A 13,474-nucleotide genomic window follows, 5' to 3' on the forward strand; every position below is an offset into this window, starting at 1 on the left:
TTTTTTAAAAAATCAACAATTAATCTGCCAGTTAGTTTGACTTGATATAACATGGAAATGACCTTAGTATTGCAGTGTAATGTGCCTTAAAAGATACCTTGATGGTGTTTAATTATACATGTTTTAATATGAATGTCATCTATGTTTATTATTAGAATAACTTTGATATACATTCTATATTGTATCTCTGTGGATATGTCATTTGGTTTTAAAATTAGGTAGAAATTATGAAATTTCTGTGTTACTAAATTAGTCCCAGCTGAAGACGGATATTGAACACAGGCAAATAATATGTAAGGAGTCTAGTTCTAACAAGTTCTATGTCAGACATTTTAAACCAAACCACCATAACCTCCAGCAAAACTATTTAACATATACATTGTTTTGACATGCAGTATATGCTTAGTTTTCCCCACTGCTCACTGTTTTAAACAAACTGTGAGCTTGTGTTCCAGTGAACAAATGCCAGCAACGTTTGGTGGGGTTTTTTTTCTGTGTAGGTTAACTCAGTTGACCTTCCTGGCTGATTTCAATTGCAGAACACTGTTATATTTATAATGCAGTTCAAGTAGAAATAGTATTAAACTCCTGCTGCAGCTTTCCTCTGTCAAAGATGTGCTGGCATTTACCAAGAAAAAAATAAGCTGATAAAAAGAACACTTGTTACCTTTTAATTGCTTGTGTGTATTGGTATACGTATTTGTATCTTGATCTCTTTCAGTGGGAGAGCATAATTCACATTTAAAGATTAATATTGGCCTTTTTAAATTCCCAGTTACCGGAATTCATACAAGAAGAACATCTGCATAGACATGCTGCGACAGGGTTATCACAAGTCTTTCGCCGAGCTCTTTACTCTGATAGAGAAGTGGAATGCCTTGAGGGAGGCTTCAGGGCCTGGGTCAGCCATATGGCTGGAGAAGTCCCTAGAGGAGCAGCCTGATAAGCTGGATCAGCTTCACTACTTCCTGACCAGGGCTGAGGCAGCCCAGCGATCAGGTAAATAGGGGAATTCTGGGTAATGGAGCAGCAATTTGTGCCTAAGGGAAGATTCCAAATTGTTTCATGTATGAATTTGAAACATTACTAGAATTTAGCACATTTCACCCTTAGTCAACTAAACTATATTTATAGAATAAATTGTGGGTAACACTGAACTATGAGACTTACAAGTACGGTGAGACACTTGGGTGACAAAATAAGAGAAAGTCTCTAGTGTATATATATATAATGATGTCACCAAGACCCTTTTGATGGATTTACACTCATGATCACTAACATCTCAATTACAATCTCTCGAGGTCGCTGATTCATAGGGTTGCCATAAGTCGTAATCGACTTGAAGGCACATAACAACAACATTTTATTTTATATTTGTGCTTAAAAATAGGGCTGTGCCTGTTAATGTTCTTTGGTAAAGAATATATTGGTGTATGAGTTGTTGTATTCCTCTAATTGCAATAATGTTATTGAATATTGTCCTGTTAGGCTGCAATCCTGCATCCAATTAACACACGCATTTCAGTGGAAGTAATTTCACTGTGTAAGTGGTAAAGGGTTGCATCCATAAGACAGAAAGTTTTGATAGACTGCATGGATTTTTGAGAAAAGGCCTCAGGACATGCATCAAGGACACTGATGGGTAGGAAAGGAAAGAGACCTTGCATCACACTGAAAAGAAATACAGCATGATTCCATTTTGAAAGGAAATGAATGTAATGGTGGTCTGATACCCAGACTACTGATGGAAAGAAGGTTCCATGAAGAGGCAAGACACAAATCTGATCTAGAGTCACAAGGAGTTTTCCAGATTGGTTAATGTGGAATTCTGGACATACTGTGAATAAGAATAGGGACTGAAGTACATTTAAATAGTGTGGAAACAGGAAAAACAAGCAGCAAGAAAAGACTGGTATAAATTTAAGGGGAGCATTTATGTTGATATCAGAGCTTGGAAAAGTTACTTTTTTGAACTACAACTCCCATCAACCTCAGCCAGCATGGCCACTGGATTGGGCTGATGGGAGTTGTAGTTCAAAAAAGTAACTTTTCCAAGCTCTGGTTGATATCTATAAAGTTTTAGATATTGTAGCTCAGCATATGCAAGCAACTTGTTTGCCAGGGACTCCTCTGATATGCTTAGTAAAGTAAATTTGCTTGAATGCAGATTTCAATATTATTTTACACAATATTGAAGTCCTAAGTTGCTTTCCATATATGATTTACTCCAAATTGTTACGCCAGAGCAAGATGTTGCCTCTAATACTTTTACAGCTCAGTGTGCTGGGTTTGCAACTGAGGCTGCAATCCAATACACACTTACCTGGGGGTAAATCCAATTGAATCCAATGGAGCTTACTTCTGAGTAGACATGTATTGGATTGCAGCCTTAAACTGGTTTGCAAGCCAGTCTAGATCTAAGCAGTAGAGCCAATAATCACCCTTTCTCTCCTTCATGCACCTTTCCCAAGAAGCCTGTTCCACTCTGCTGCTGGTTATTCCCAGAATTCCTAGTTTATCCAGACATTTGTATTTCAAAGGAATTATTCCAGTGTTTGGTGCAATATGGCCTGAACAATACAACTGCTGAACTATAAAATTCCTAATCTATCCCCTCAAAATCCCTCATTTTACTCACTGGGTTCATCACTGCTGTAACTCTTCAGGTTCTGGCTTTATGTTAGCTTGAGGTTTAATTCTGGAATGGATGGAGGATAGATTAAAATGATTGCTTGGGAAACTGCAGAATAATAAACCATTTTAGTGTGTGTTTCAGTGGAATCATAAAAATGTTCATCCCATGCTGAAGGTTGGCTATGTGGAAGAGAGAACTTTGTTTTTCTGGAAACTGGACTAGCCTATGCTAATAGCTTAATGTGATTGATAAAAAATTGTTTCAAACCAAAAGGATTCTAAGGTGTATTGTGGGCAATGATCTGCAAAATAAAAACCCTGTACTGTCACAAGTTTTTTATACCTATCCAAAACGTCTTGTATTCTAAAAGAAAATGCAAAAAGACAGCCTAAAAGAAAAAAAAATCTTCTGCTTTATTCATGTGACTCCAGCACATTTGGCCAGTTTGTGACCAACACAATTATACTGAAATGGTTGTCTTTGTGCAGTACTTATTCTTATTCACTGGAAGAACAGACACTTGAGGGTCACATTAAAGTTCATTCAATCAAGGCTGCGACAGTAGCAATAGTCAGCCGCAGGTCACTTCCATCTCTTGAGAATTGTAGGGTACTTACCTCAAGTTATTTGCATAATTTTACAGAACTCTACTGCTTTGATATTCAGTAACAAAGAGAGGCTAAAGCCATCCTGTCTTACCTTTTTTCCTTTATCCCAATTAGCAATCATTCAAATTTTTTTCTTTGCCCTTTTTATCTGTTTACATATGATATACTTTAAAATAGCATTTAATAGGCTTGTTGCTACTTGCTTTAGTATTTGCTGGCACATATCAAGTTGAAATTGATGGGATATGCTGCTGGATAACTCTGAGGACTGGAAATGCAATATTGAATGTACATGTAATATTTAAAAACGGTGTGTGTGTGCGTGTGAATTTTATTACTTCTGAAAAGGACTTATGGTGGCACCATTTGATTTAATGTTTGCATGGCAAGCTTGTCCATAGAGCTGAGAGAAGACAATAGCTTCCTTGCCCTTATGCTCTGATCTCCCTCATGTTGTGCTGGTTAAGGAGATAGCATGAGCATGTAATTTATTTGATTTCTCAAACTAGTTTCAGAGAATAAGCACATCTTCCAAACAATTATGCTAAGGGAGATGGAAGACTTGTATTACTTCAGTAGAAACTCTGGGAAGGCAAAAATAGCCACTCCTGACCAGTCCACTTATCCCAGTAAAAGGACACCACAATAAACCTAACCAAGAGACACAAGGGGAACAAATGAGGGTTGAGCCTTGAATGCCAATGAAAAGATGCATTTGAATGGTGGAGATCTGCTTCAAAGAAGTGATGTAAACAATAACATTCTGCCAGAGTAGTCTGGTTGTCTGATGATATTGCCAAATATTCCAGCACAAAATATGCTGAGTTACAATATGATTGTTTATCTGTGCATCTTTGTTGTTGTTGTTATATGCCTTCAAGTCGATTATGACTTATGGTGACCCTATGAATCAACGACCTCCAAGAGCATCTGTTATAAATCACCCTGTTCAGATCCTGTAAGTTCAGGTCTGTGGCTTCCTTTATGGAATCAATCCATCTCTTGTTTGGCCTTCCTCTTTTTCTTCTCCCTGCTGTTTTTCCCAGCATTATTGTCTTTTCTAGTGAATCATGTCTTCTCATTATGTGTCCAAAATATGATAAACTCAGTTTCATCATTTTAGCTTCTAGTGATAGTTCTGGTTTAATTTGTTCTAGTGCCCAATTATTTGTCTTTTTCGCAGTCCATGGTATCTGCAAAGCTCTCCTCCAACACCACATTTCAAATGAGTTGATTTTTCTCTTATCTGTTTTTTTCACTGTCCAACTTTCACATCCATATATAGAGATCGGGAATACCATGGTCTGAATGATCCTGACTTTAGTGTTCAGTGATACATCTTAAAGGTATAATAATCATGACAGAACTGATACTCACTTGACACAGATATTCACTTGACACTTGGGCTATAGCAATTCACTTTGCTGTATAAATTCATGTTGCTATCAAAGAATGTTAGATTCATGACAAAGAAAAACTTGAGCAGTGCAGAAGAGATTATAGTGAAATCACTATTTCAAAACAAATTCAATTCTTATGTTTGTGTTTCAAATGCACATCTATTTGATAACATTTGACTTTGAGAATATATGCTGCATCCCCATATATTCTTTGAGAATATATGCTGCATCCCCATAAATGTTGCTGTGTGTTTTGCTAAATTTGTTTAAAGCAGCACAGCAGCAGAGTTACAGCCGATGTTGAAATGTGAGTGTGCCAGTGTGTGTGTGTGCGTTTACCTAAGAAAGCAGGCTTTTACCCTGCATCAGGATCACTGAGACTTGAGACTTAGTAAAATAAGAAAAGCTACTTTATTTATAGAAATACATTGTAGATAGAAAGGCATACCTAGTTCTAACTAAGTTGGAGGTGCAACTCCCAGGCATGGGAGTTGACCTCATGGCTAGGAGAGAGAGCAGAGACAAAAGGTGTCTCCTCTCTCCCGGACAGTCGGAGAAGAAAGGAAATGGAAAGGGCAGAAGGAGGAGGGGCAGGTAAGCTTCCCTAAAGAAGTCACAGTTTAATGGCCGGAAGGAAGTCAGTCAGAACATCACAGGTACAGGTAATCAAGCCTATCCATCTGGAGGACCCTAACTCTATCTCCCTTCTGGAACATAAACAAAAGAACAAAACAAGCTTTGCTCTTGCCCCACTTCCAACAATAAGATGCTTCTACCATCGCAAAATGTTCACCTTCATATTGTCATAGTAGGAATAAGCAGCAACTTTGCAGCATAGCATGAAGCCTCAACATGGATATCCTTCTGATTTCAGAATATGTTCACAATGTCCTGGACAGGACAGTTTTTGTAAAAGTCACAAGAATGTGGTGTTTATGAGCAACCAGTCTTGTATACTGAAATACTAAGATCTCCCTAGACATTGCCTCAGCTTTGAGGTGTTAAGAAATACTTATGAACATTCCAGCTTCTCAGAAATGAAAAAAGTACCATTGTAGGGGGTTGGGTGCAGATGAAGATGTGAAATGGAGTGAAGAGAAGGGAGGGCTTGTCATAATGGTGATCATCTGTTACATAAGTGAATGGTGTGTGAGAGAGTGGCAACATGTGCCCAACAGAGTGATAAATGGAAAAGTGACATATAAGCAAAACACATCTGCAAATTTTCTTGTGTCTCCATGTGGTATGTGGATAGATACATATGTATACATATGGATGCATAAATGGTGTTTATATGCAATATGTAAATGACACATCAAAAGCATGTCTTTGATTACATATTTTATTATAGAATTATTGCTACAGTTAACATTAACAAAATTAAGTATTTATCATCTCTTAAGATATTATTTTCTTTTCATTGAAGAATACTATGAAGAGGTGTATTCTAACCAGCTAAATTTGGCCTATTGCTTCAATAAACCAGAAGACAAATGGTTAAGGAATTACTTCTATGAACAATGCTACAAAACTGCTCAACTGATTAAAATTGATGGTGGGAGGAGAGAAGCTGAAGCACATTCAAATATGGGCTTTGTTTATGAGGAGCAAGGTAGGTAACTTACAGCTTATAACTGATTGCATTAAAAATTATGGTCAGGGTCTCTAAAAATCTGTATGGAAGCAGTTAAGTTGTAAAGAGCAGAATGTGGTATCTGATGTAGAATCTAGCAGTTTAGGTATATTAGTTTTTACATGGTTGCTCAGGGAACCTGAAAACTTGATGGGTTTTGCTGAAAGGAACAAAACCACCAAAAGAGCTGAGATTCTAGTAATCAGCAGTTCAGACTGTGTGCTTAGCATTATTAACACTGCCAAGCATCCCAGCTTTTCTTTCTGTTGGCAAGTAAAGGGTTCCTGAGAGTATTTTTTCCATGGCAGAGTTACAAGGCCAAGACGCTCAGAGTCCGTGCAGATCTCAAGGACAAGTATCCAAGGCAACCAGCTGGCCTTATCTATAAGACTTGGCAGATCTGGCCAGTTGGTGTGGGGGTCGAGGAGTTTGTACAGAGAGAGAGCTTGTGATATATTCTATTGTCAGTAAAGTGACTCTTAAAACTTATTACTTGTCTGGCTCATTGCTTCAACTGGCATCTAGCCTGTCACTATACTGTTCTGCATCCTGGGCATCTGCTTGCGCCAGATACAACATCCAACACTTTCCAGACAATGTAGGGAGTGGCATAGACACAATTCCAAATTCTTCCAAAAAACCACACACTTCCAAAACCAATTCCTGTAGCAATACAGACTAATAACACTAGTCACACAATCTGGATTTTTTGTTCATAGGAAAAAAATTGTTTGGCTGCAGAATTAGGGATTTGTTTGATAAAGACTTGGAGATTTGCTAGATAAAGTCCTTCATTTACTTATGGTGACTTGTTTCTTTCTTCAACAGTCTACTTGACAAATGATCTGATACAATGCCTACTGAGAATCTAAAATTTGGCAACATATAAAACATATGTACTTGTCATAGTAATTATTATATGCAATTGCCAACCTTTTACAGACTAAAATGTTTTTTGTTTTTAAGAAAAAGTAATGACGGATGGGAGAAATTTGTTGAATTCCAGTTCCAAAACACTGCATAGGTTCCAATAACATATGAAACCTAGATATATTTTTTTTAGATAATTTTTATCCTTTTCCTTCAACTTATGTTTCCAGGGCAGCTAAAAGAGCTGTAAGAAACAAAAAACACAATTTAGTAGTAAGAAATAGTAATAGTAATAATGATAGTAATATAAAGCATACCAACTTAAAATAGTAAATAAGAATATAAACCATAAAAATTAATACAGCAAATTAAAAAAACAAACTGAACTGGCAACAGCCCATTCAAATACATTGTAAAATAAAAACTGTTCTAAGTTAAAAAATACTTACCTAGAGGTTCTTAAAAGCCTGGCATCTAAATGATAGAAACAAGCTCTCCAGACAGCCCTTTTTTCTGAAGACATTCCAAAGGCAGTCTGCCACCACCCACATTGCAAAGTGAATAATGGGTGGAATCAGGCTCTGCTCTGCTCTTGGGTCTTCTCCTCTTCTGTGTTTTGAATGTGTTCAAGACACATTATGTTGGTATATTAGAACTAATGCTGACAGTTTATAATAGATTCATTGCTATATTTGGAGTTACAGAAGTCTTCAAGCCAAATTAAAATAGTTTTAATACTGAACAACACCTTCTTTCTCCTCTATCCTCTAAACATTGTTATTATGTGTTTTTATTTCATTCAGTCACCCTTTTGGTGTGTTCTTTCCTGTCAACAGGCATGCTTCTTTCACAAGTGTCTATCTGGTAAGAGTAAGCTCTCTCAGCCTGATGAACACAACCTCTTCCTCCTCTGTTTAGGGGAGTCCCGCGGGTTAGACACCTGTCAGCATTGCCAGGTCCTCACACAGCAGGCAAGAAGAAAATGATGCGTCCCATCTAAGGGCACTGTAGTGGGAGAAAGCCTTATAGTTCACTGATGAAATCCAGTCAAAAATCCATAAATCTTTAAAGATCTGCTTGAAGCCTGCTCTATATTTGGTCTCCCCAATAACTGAGTCATTGGCACTAGTTGCAGTGCCATATTTTAGGGAAGAGGATTCTTTTTTGGAGGGCTTTGCTGTCTCAGCAAATCTCAGTGTCCAGGGATCACCTGCCAAACCATCTAGTCTTTCCTGAAGCAGAGCTGCTGCTGCTTCATCACTGAAGCCAAATAAAGCCTTTGGTTTCAAAAGACCTCCTTCTGTGGGTCCATCTGGCCTACAAAAAAAAGAAGAGATGGGACTAAGCCCAAATTGGTGCCAAAGGAGAAGCAGCCTGTGGTTTGGAAAGCTCAGCAGCAGCAACTTGAGCATTCAATAAATTCTCCTTAGCCTCATGTTGCCCTGCCCAGAGACCGACACAGGAGACGGAGGCAAGACTGGCAATAATTCTTGCTTTATTAGAATCATGGTTACATCAAAAGCAGTGCGTTTCATAGACCTAACTAGGCTGACTCACTGCTGATGCTAACTATGCTAACTAAGCATTCTCTGCAGCGTGTGGAGTAAGTTGACTCAGTACCTCAATCAGGGGGGAGGGCGCCTTAAGTAGGGAAGGTCTTTGCCCGTAATCTCCGACTCCTGCGTGGTTCCACCCTCTGACTGTCCCACTTCTAGCATCTTGCGTGGGGTGAGGGGGGGCGAGCCTCCGACTGCTCATTAGACAGTAAGGCTCGCTTGGTGCTGGCTCAACTTCAGGGGGCAGGGAGCAAGTTGGTGGGGAAATGTTTGAAGGTCCAGGCAGGGAGTCCTGGGGGGGTGGAGTTGGCACGCACATGCAAGATCGCTCCCCAATGGCTCTGGTGGAGCGCTTGCAGGTGGCAAGGGTCCTTCAGGTGGAGCGGGGTCTAAGTCAGCCGGGGGATTGTCTAGAGAAACTGGAGGGCTGCTAGCGCTCCCCCCTCTCTCAAAGCTCTCAAAAGTCTCATCCTCCTCTGCCCACTCTCCCTGATGTGCTTGGGATAGCTGGGGCTCAACACATGTCAGCTCTAGCCTACCTTCCACTTCTTATAGAGTATAGCTCCCACCAGCCTCAGCCAGAACACTATGCTTCTGGTGTTGCTCCTTGAACTAGACTGATCCTCTCACACTGGTCATCTTCATATGAAAGGCATCAAAATATCCCAATACTTCAACTTGCTGTTAGTGGTAGTGTCCCAAAACTAGCTGCTTGACCACCTGGATGTTATACTCTGGTTCCTTGACAACTTGGATATTTATGTGAAAGTTGAGAAATCTAGGCTAGAATCTTCACAAAGTCTGAAGTTCATAAGTGTGGTCCTCTGTTCCATCCTGGGCCCAAGTTTTACTGCCAAGGGACAGAATGGATGCTATTGTGCAGTTTGCCACCACAGTGGCTCAGCTTAATACTGTCCTAGCACATACGGTACAACATCTCTTAGAATACATGACAGTCAGTACAGCCATCACACCTTATGCTTACCTGCACATGAAGCCACTGCAAAGCTGGTTTGCCTTATATATTTGCCCCTCACAAGTCATTAGTCCAAAATTCTAACCTTACCTGCCTTGCTATATGTTTGTGCACAGATGACTACAAAGAACTATGTTTACACCCTGTTCTTCTGTTTCTAAATTCTGCCCTGGAGTCTACAAATGCAATTACTAAGTAGCATCTTCCTTTACCCTAATTCCGAGTCCTTTTTTGGTGCTAATTAATACCAAAAAAGGACAATATTGCATGTATTTCCAGTCTGTTATGGCTAAAGAATTTTCTGTAAGAGTAAAAACTAATCAAGACTTTACTTCGTTTAGTTTGCTTGATTTTTAAACTGCTTTGCCTTTCAGAGATCAAAAAAGAAGCAGCTTTCAGAAAACAATATAAAAAAGTTTATTGCTAAGTATAACTTACTACTCTTATTAACCCACTGCCTAAACTCTATTTAATGCACGATATGAAATAGTTAAATATTTAAATATATTTATGGCAACATTTTATGGCATACTAGAAATGATGTACAAAAAGTGCATAATGAAATCTTGCTTAGAAGAAGGCTTAGAAGAGGTGTCCTGTTATCTACCATATATTGAAAAATAGCACTGGTGGTCAATCTGATAAGATTGGCATAAGCACAAGACTGATACATTTTATTTTCACAGGGAAAGCGAAGTTTTGTTAAAGAAGGTAGAAAAATACTGATTTGCTCTGAGGGGATAATTTGTGGCTGGAGAATCTACAGGATTCCTTCATTTAACAAAGGAATTCAGCTAGATGGCTTAACTGTAGGAAAGGATTAAAGGAATGTGGATTATTCTATGTAGGTTATTCTTTTCTTTTTCTTATTTTCTTTTCTTCTTCACCTGCTACACAATCAATTTATTTCAACAAGGAGTACTTTTAGAGACTAATCAGTGCCCTTTCACAGTATGAAAACTTTGGATAAAAAACTTAATTTTATAATATATATTAGAGATAGAGGATGTTTACGATAACTACTTTTCTCATATCCCTTTTTCTCGTGCTTTTTAAAGAGTTTGGGATTCCAAGCTCGTTCAAGCCCATAAAGAAGGGCTTTGATTTATTTATTATAAATATTTATACCCTGCCTTTTCATGAATCATGACGAACATGACTAATTTTATTTATTTATTTATTTAATATCCCACCCTTCCTGAAGGAGCCCAGGGCATCAAACAAAAACAGTAAAAACACTCTAAAACATATTAAAATAAAACATATTAAAAAACATATTAAAACAAAACATGTTTTTTAAACAGTCTTTAAAAAGAAAGCTGTAAAACATCTTAAAAAAGCAATTCCAACACAGACACAGACTGGGATAAGATCTCTACTTAAAAGGCTTGTTGAAAGAGGAAGGTCTTCAGTAGGCGCTGAAAAGATGGCGCCTGTCTAATATTTAAGGGAAGGGAATTCCAGAGTATTGGTGCCACAACATGGGCAGGGCAATCCAAATGCCCGGGAGCCGGGGGGGGCAGCAGAAAGCTCTGCAGGATCTTCCTCCCACTCATGAGCCACAAGCCCTGCCAAACATCGGCTCCATTGGCCAGGAAGTGGCCTCCTGGGAAGTAAGCAATCCTCGTAGATGCCTATTAAATTTCTTTTTACTGGCAGATAGGAACCCAGGGGAGGGCCCCAAACATGGGGAGGATCTCATGTAAGTCCACCCCTGCCACACCCCCAGAATGCCCCATTTCCAAGGCTTCCGCTAGCCCTCCATCTAATATTTAAGGGGAGCAAATTCCAAAGGGTTGGTTCCATGGCACTAAAGGTCTGCTTCCTGTGTTGTGAAGAACGGACCTTTTGATGAAATGGTATCTGCGGTAGGCACTCATCTGTAAAGTGCAGTGATCAACTGGGTATATAAGGGGTAAGACAATCTTTCAGGTATACTGGTCCCAAGCTGCTTAGGACTTTGTACACCAAAACCAGAACCTTGAACATAGCCTGGTAGCTAATGGGCAGCCAGTTCAATTCTTTCAGCAGTGGGGTTACATTGTTGGCAATACCCTGCCCCAGTGAGCAGTTGTGCTGCTGCGTTTTGCACCAGCTGCAGCTTCCAGATCAACCCCAAGGGCACCCCACATAGAGTGCATTACAATAATCCAGCCTAGACGATACCAGTGCATAGACAATGGTCAGACTACCCAGTCCAGAAAGGACCAGAGCTGTCTTACCAGCTGAAGCTGGTAAAAGACATTCCTAGCTGCTGAGGTCACCTACAAGCCTGCTCCTTCAGAGAGAGTACAACCCTACCCAGAGCAGGTAATTGTCCAATTATCCAAACTCAGGAACCACCAACCTAAAGTGCCTCCATCTTGCTATTGATTGATTGATTGATTGATTGATTGATTGATTGATTGATTGATTGATTGATTGCACTTGTATACCGCCCCATAGCCGAAGCTCTCTGGGCAGTTTACAGCAATCAAAAACATTAAAACAAATATACAATTTAAAACACATATTTTAAAAACAATTTAAAACACAATTTTAACATTTAAAACAATATAAAAACAATTTAAAACACATGCTAAAATGCCTGGGAGAAGAGGAAAGTCTTTACCTGGCGCCGAAAAGATAACAGTGTTGGCGCCAGGCACACCTTGTCAGGGAGATCATTCCATAATTTGGGGGCCACCACTGAGAAGGCCCTCTCCCTTGTTGCCACCCTCTGAGCTTCCCTTGGAGTAGGCACCCAGAGGAGGGCCTTTGATCTTGAATGTAGTGTACAGGTGGGTTCGTATCGTGAGAGGCGTTCCATCAGGTATTGTGGTCCCAAGCCATGTAAGGCTTTATAGGTCAAAACCAGCACCTTGAATTGAGCTCTGAAACATACAGGCAGCCAATGCAAGCGGGCCAGAATCGGTTTTATATGTTCGGACCGTCTGGTCCCTGTTACCAATCTGGCCGCTGCATTTTGCACAAGCTGCAGTTTCCGAAGTGTCTTCAAAGGCAGCCCCACGTAGAGTGCATTGCAGTAATCTAATTTGGAGGTTACCAGAGCATGGACAACTGAAGCCAGGTTATCTCTGTCCAGATAGGGACGTAGTTGGGCCACCAACCAAAGTTGGTAGAAGGCACTCCGTGCCACTGAGGCTACCTGAGCCTCAAGTGACAGAGATGGTTCTAGGAGAACCCCCAAGCTACGAACCTGCTCCTTCAGGGGGAGTGCAACCCCATCCAGGACAGGTTGGACATCCATCATCTGGTCAGAAGAACCACCCACTAGCAGCATCTCAGTCTTGTCTGGATTGAGCCTCAGTTTATTAGCCCTCATCCAGTCCATTGTCGCAGCCAGGCACCGGTTCAGCACATTGACAGCCTCTGCTAGGATGCAGTGTCAGTTTATTGACCCTCATCTAGCCCACCATTGAGTCCAGGCACTGATCCAGGGCTTGCACAGCCTCTCCCGATTCAGATGCTACAGAGAAATAGAGCTGGGTATCATCAGTGTACTGCAAACATGAATAATGCCATTAAACTAATTAAAAACAAATATCAAATTCAAAGTTAAATATTTAGTTATTTAAAGTACTTAAATGCTGTATTTCAAAGCAAAACTCTCCCAAGGTGGCTTACAAAAGAAAACTGGCTTCAGATATATTTAGTAGGAAACAAATAAATGTGGGGTAAAAGCATGTTAAAAGAACAGATCATATATTAAGAATATAAATAGTAGCAAGAGTATAAAAGAAGTAATTGCGCAGGCCAACTACTTGTCAAAACAGTAATGTTTTCACACCGGTGA

General features: G+C 39.7%; 1 protein-coding gene across 14 annotated transcripts in view; it reads left to right on the plus strand.

Moving 5' to 3' along the window:
- The window catches only part of TTC29 (tetratricopeptide repeat domain 29), a 226,350-nt gene that overhangs the window by 46,160 nt on the left and 166,716 nt on the right, over positions 1-13,474 (plus strand). For all 14 annotated transcript variants that reach the window (XM_061584750.1, XM_061584747.1, XM_061584752.1 and 11 more), the window contains 2 exons: positions 776-999; positions 6,070-6,255. In XM_061584750.1, the coding sequence (XP_061440734.1) occupies positions 776-999; positions 6,070-6,255 (410 nt within the window). The remainder of the gene's footprint in view (positions 1-775; positions 1,000-6,069; positions 6,256-13,474) is intronic.

This window comes from Rhineura floridana, chromosome 9 (assembly GCF_030035675.1).
Source record: "Rhineura floridana isolate rRhiFlo1 chromosome 9, rRhiFlo1.hap2, whole genome shotgun sequence".
NCBI lineage: Eukaryota > Metazoa > Chordata > Lepidosauria > Squamata > Rhineuridae > Rhineura > Rhineura floridana.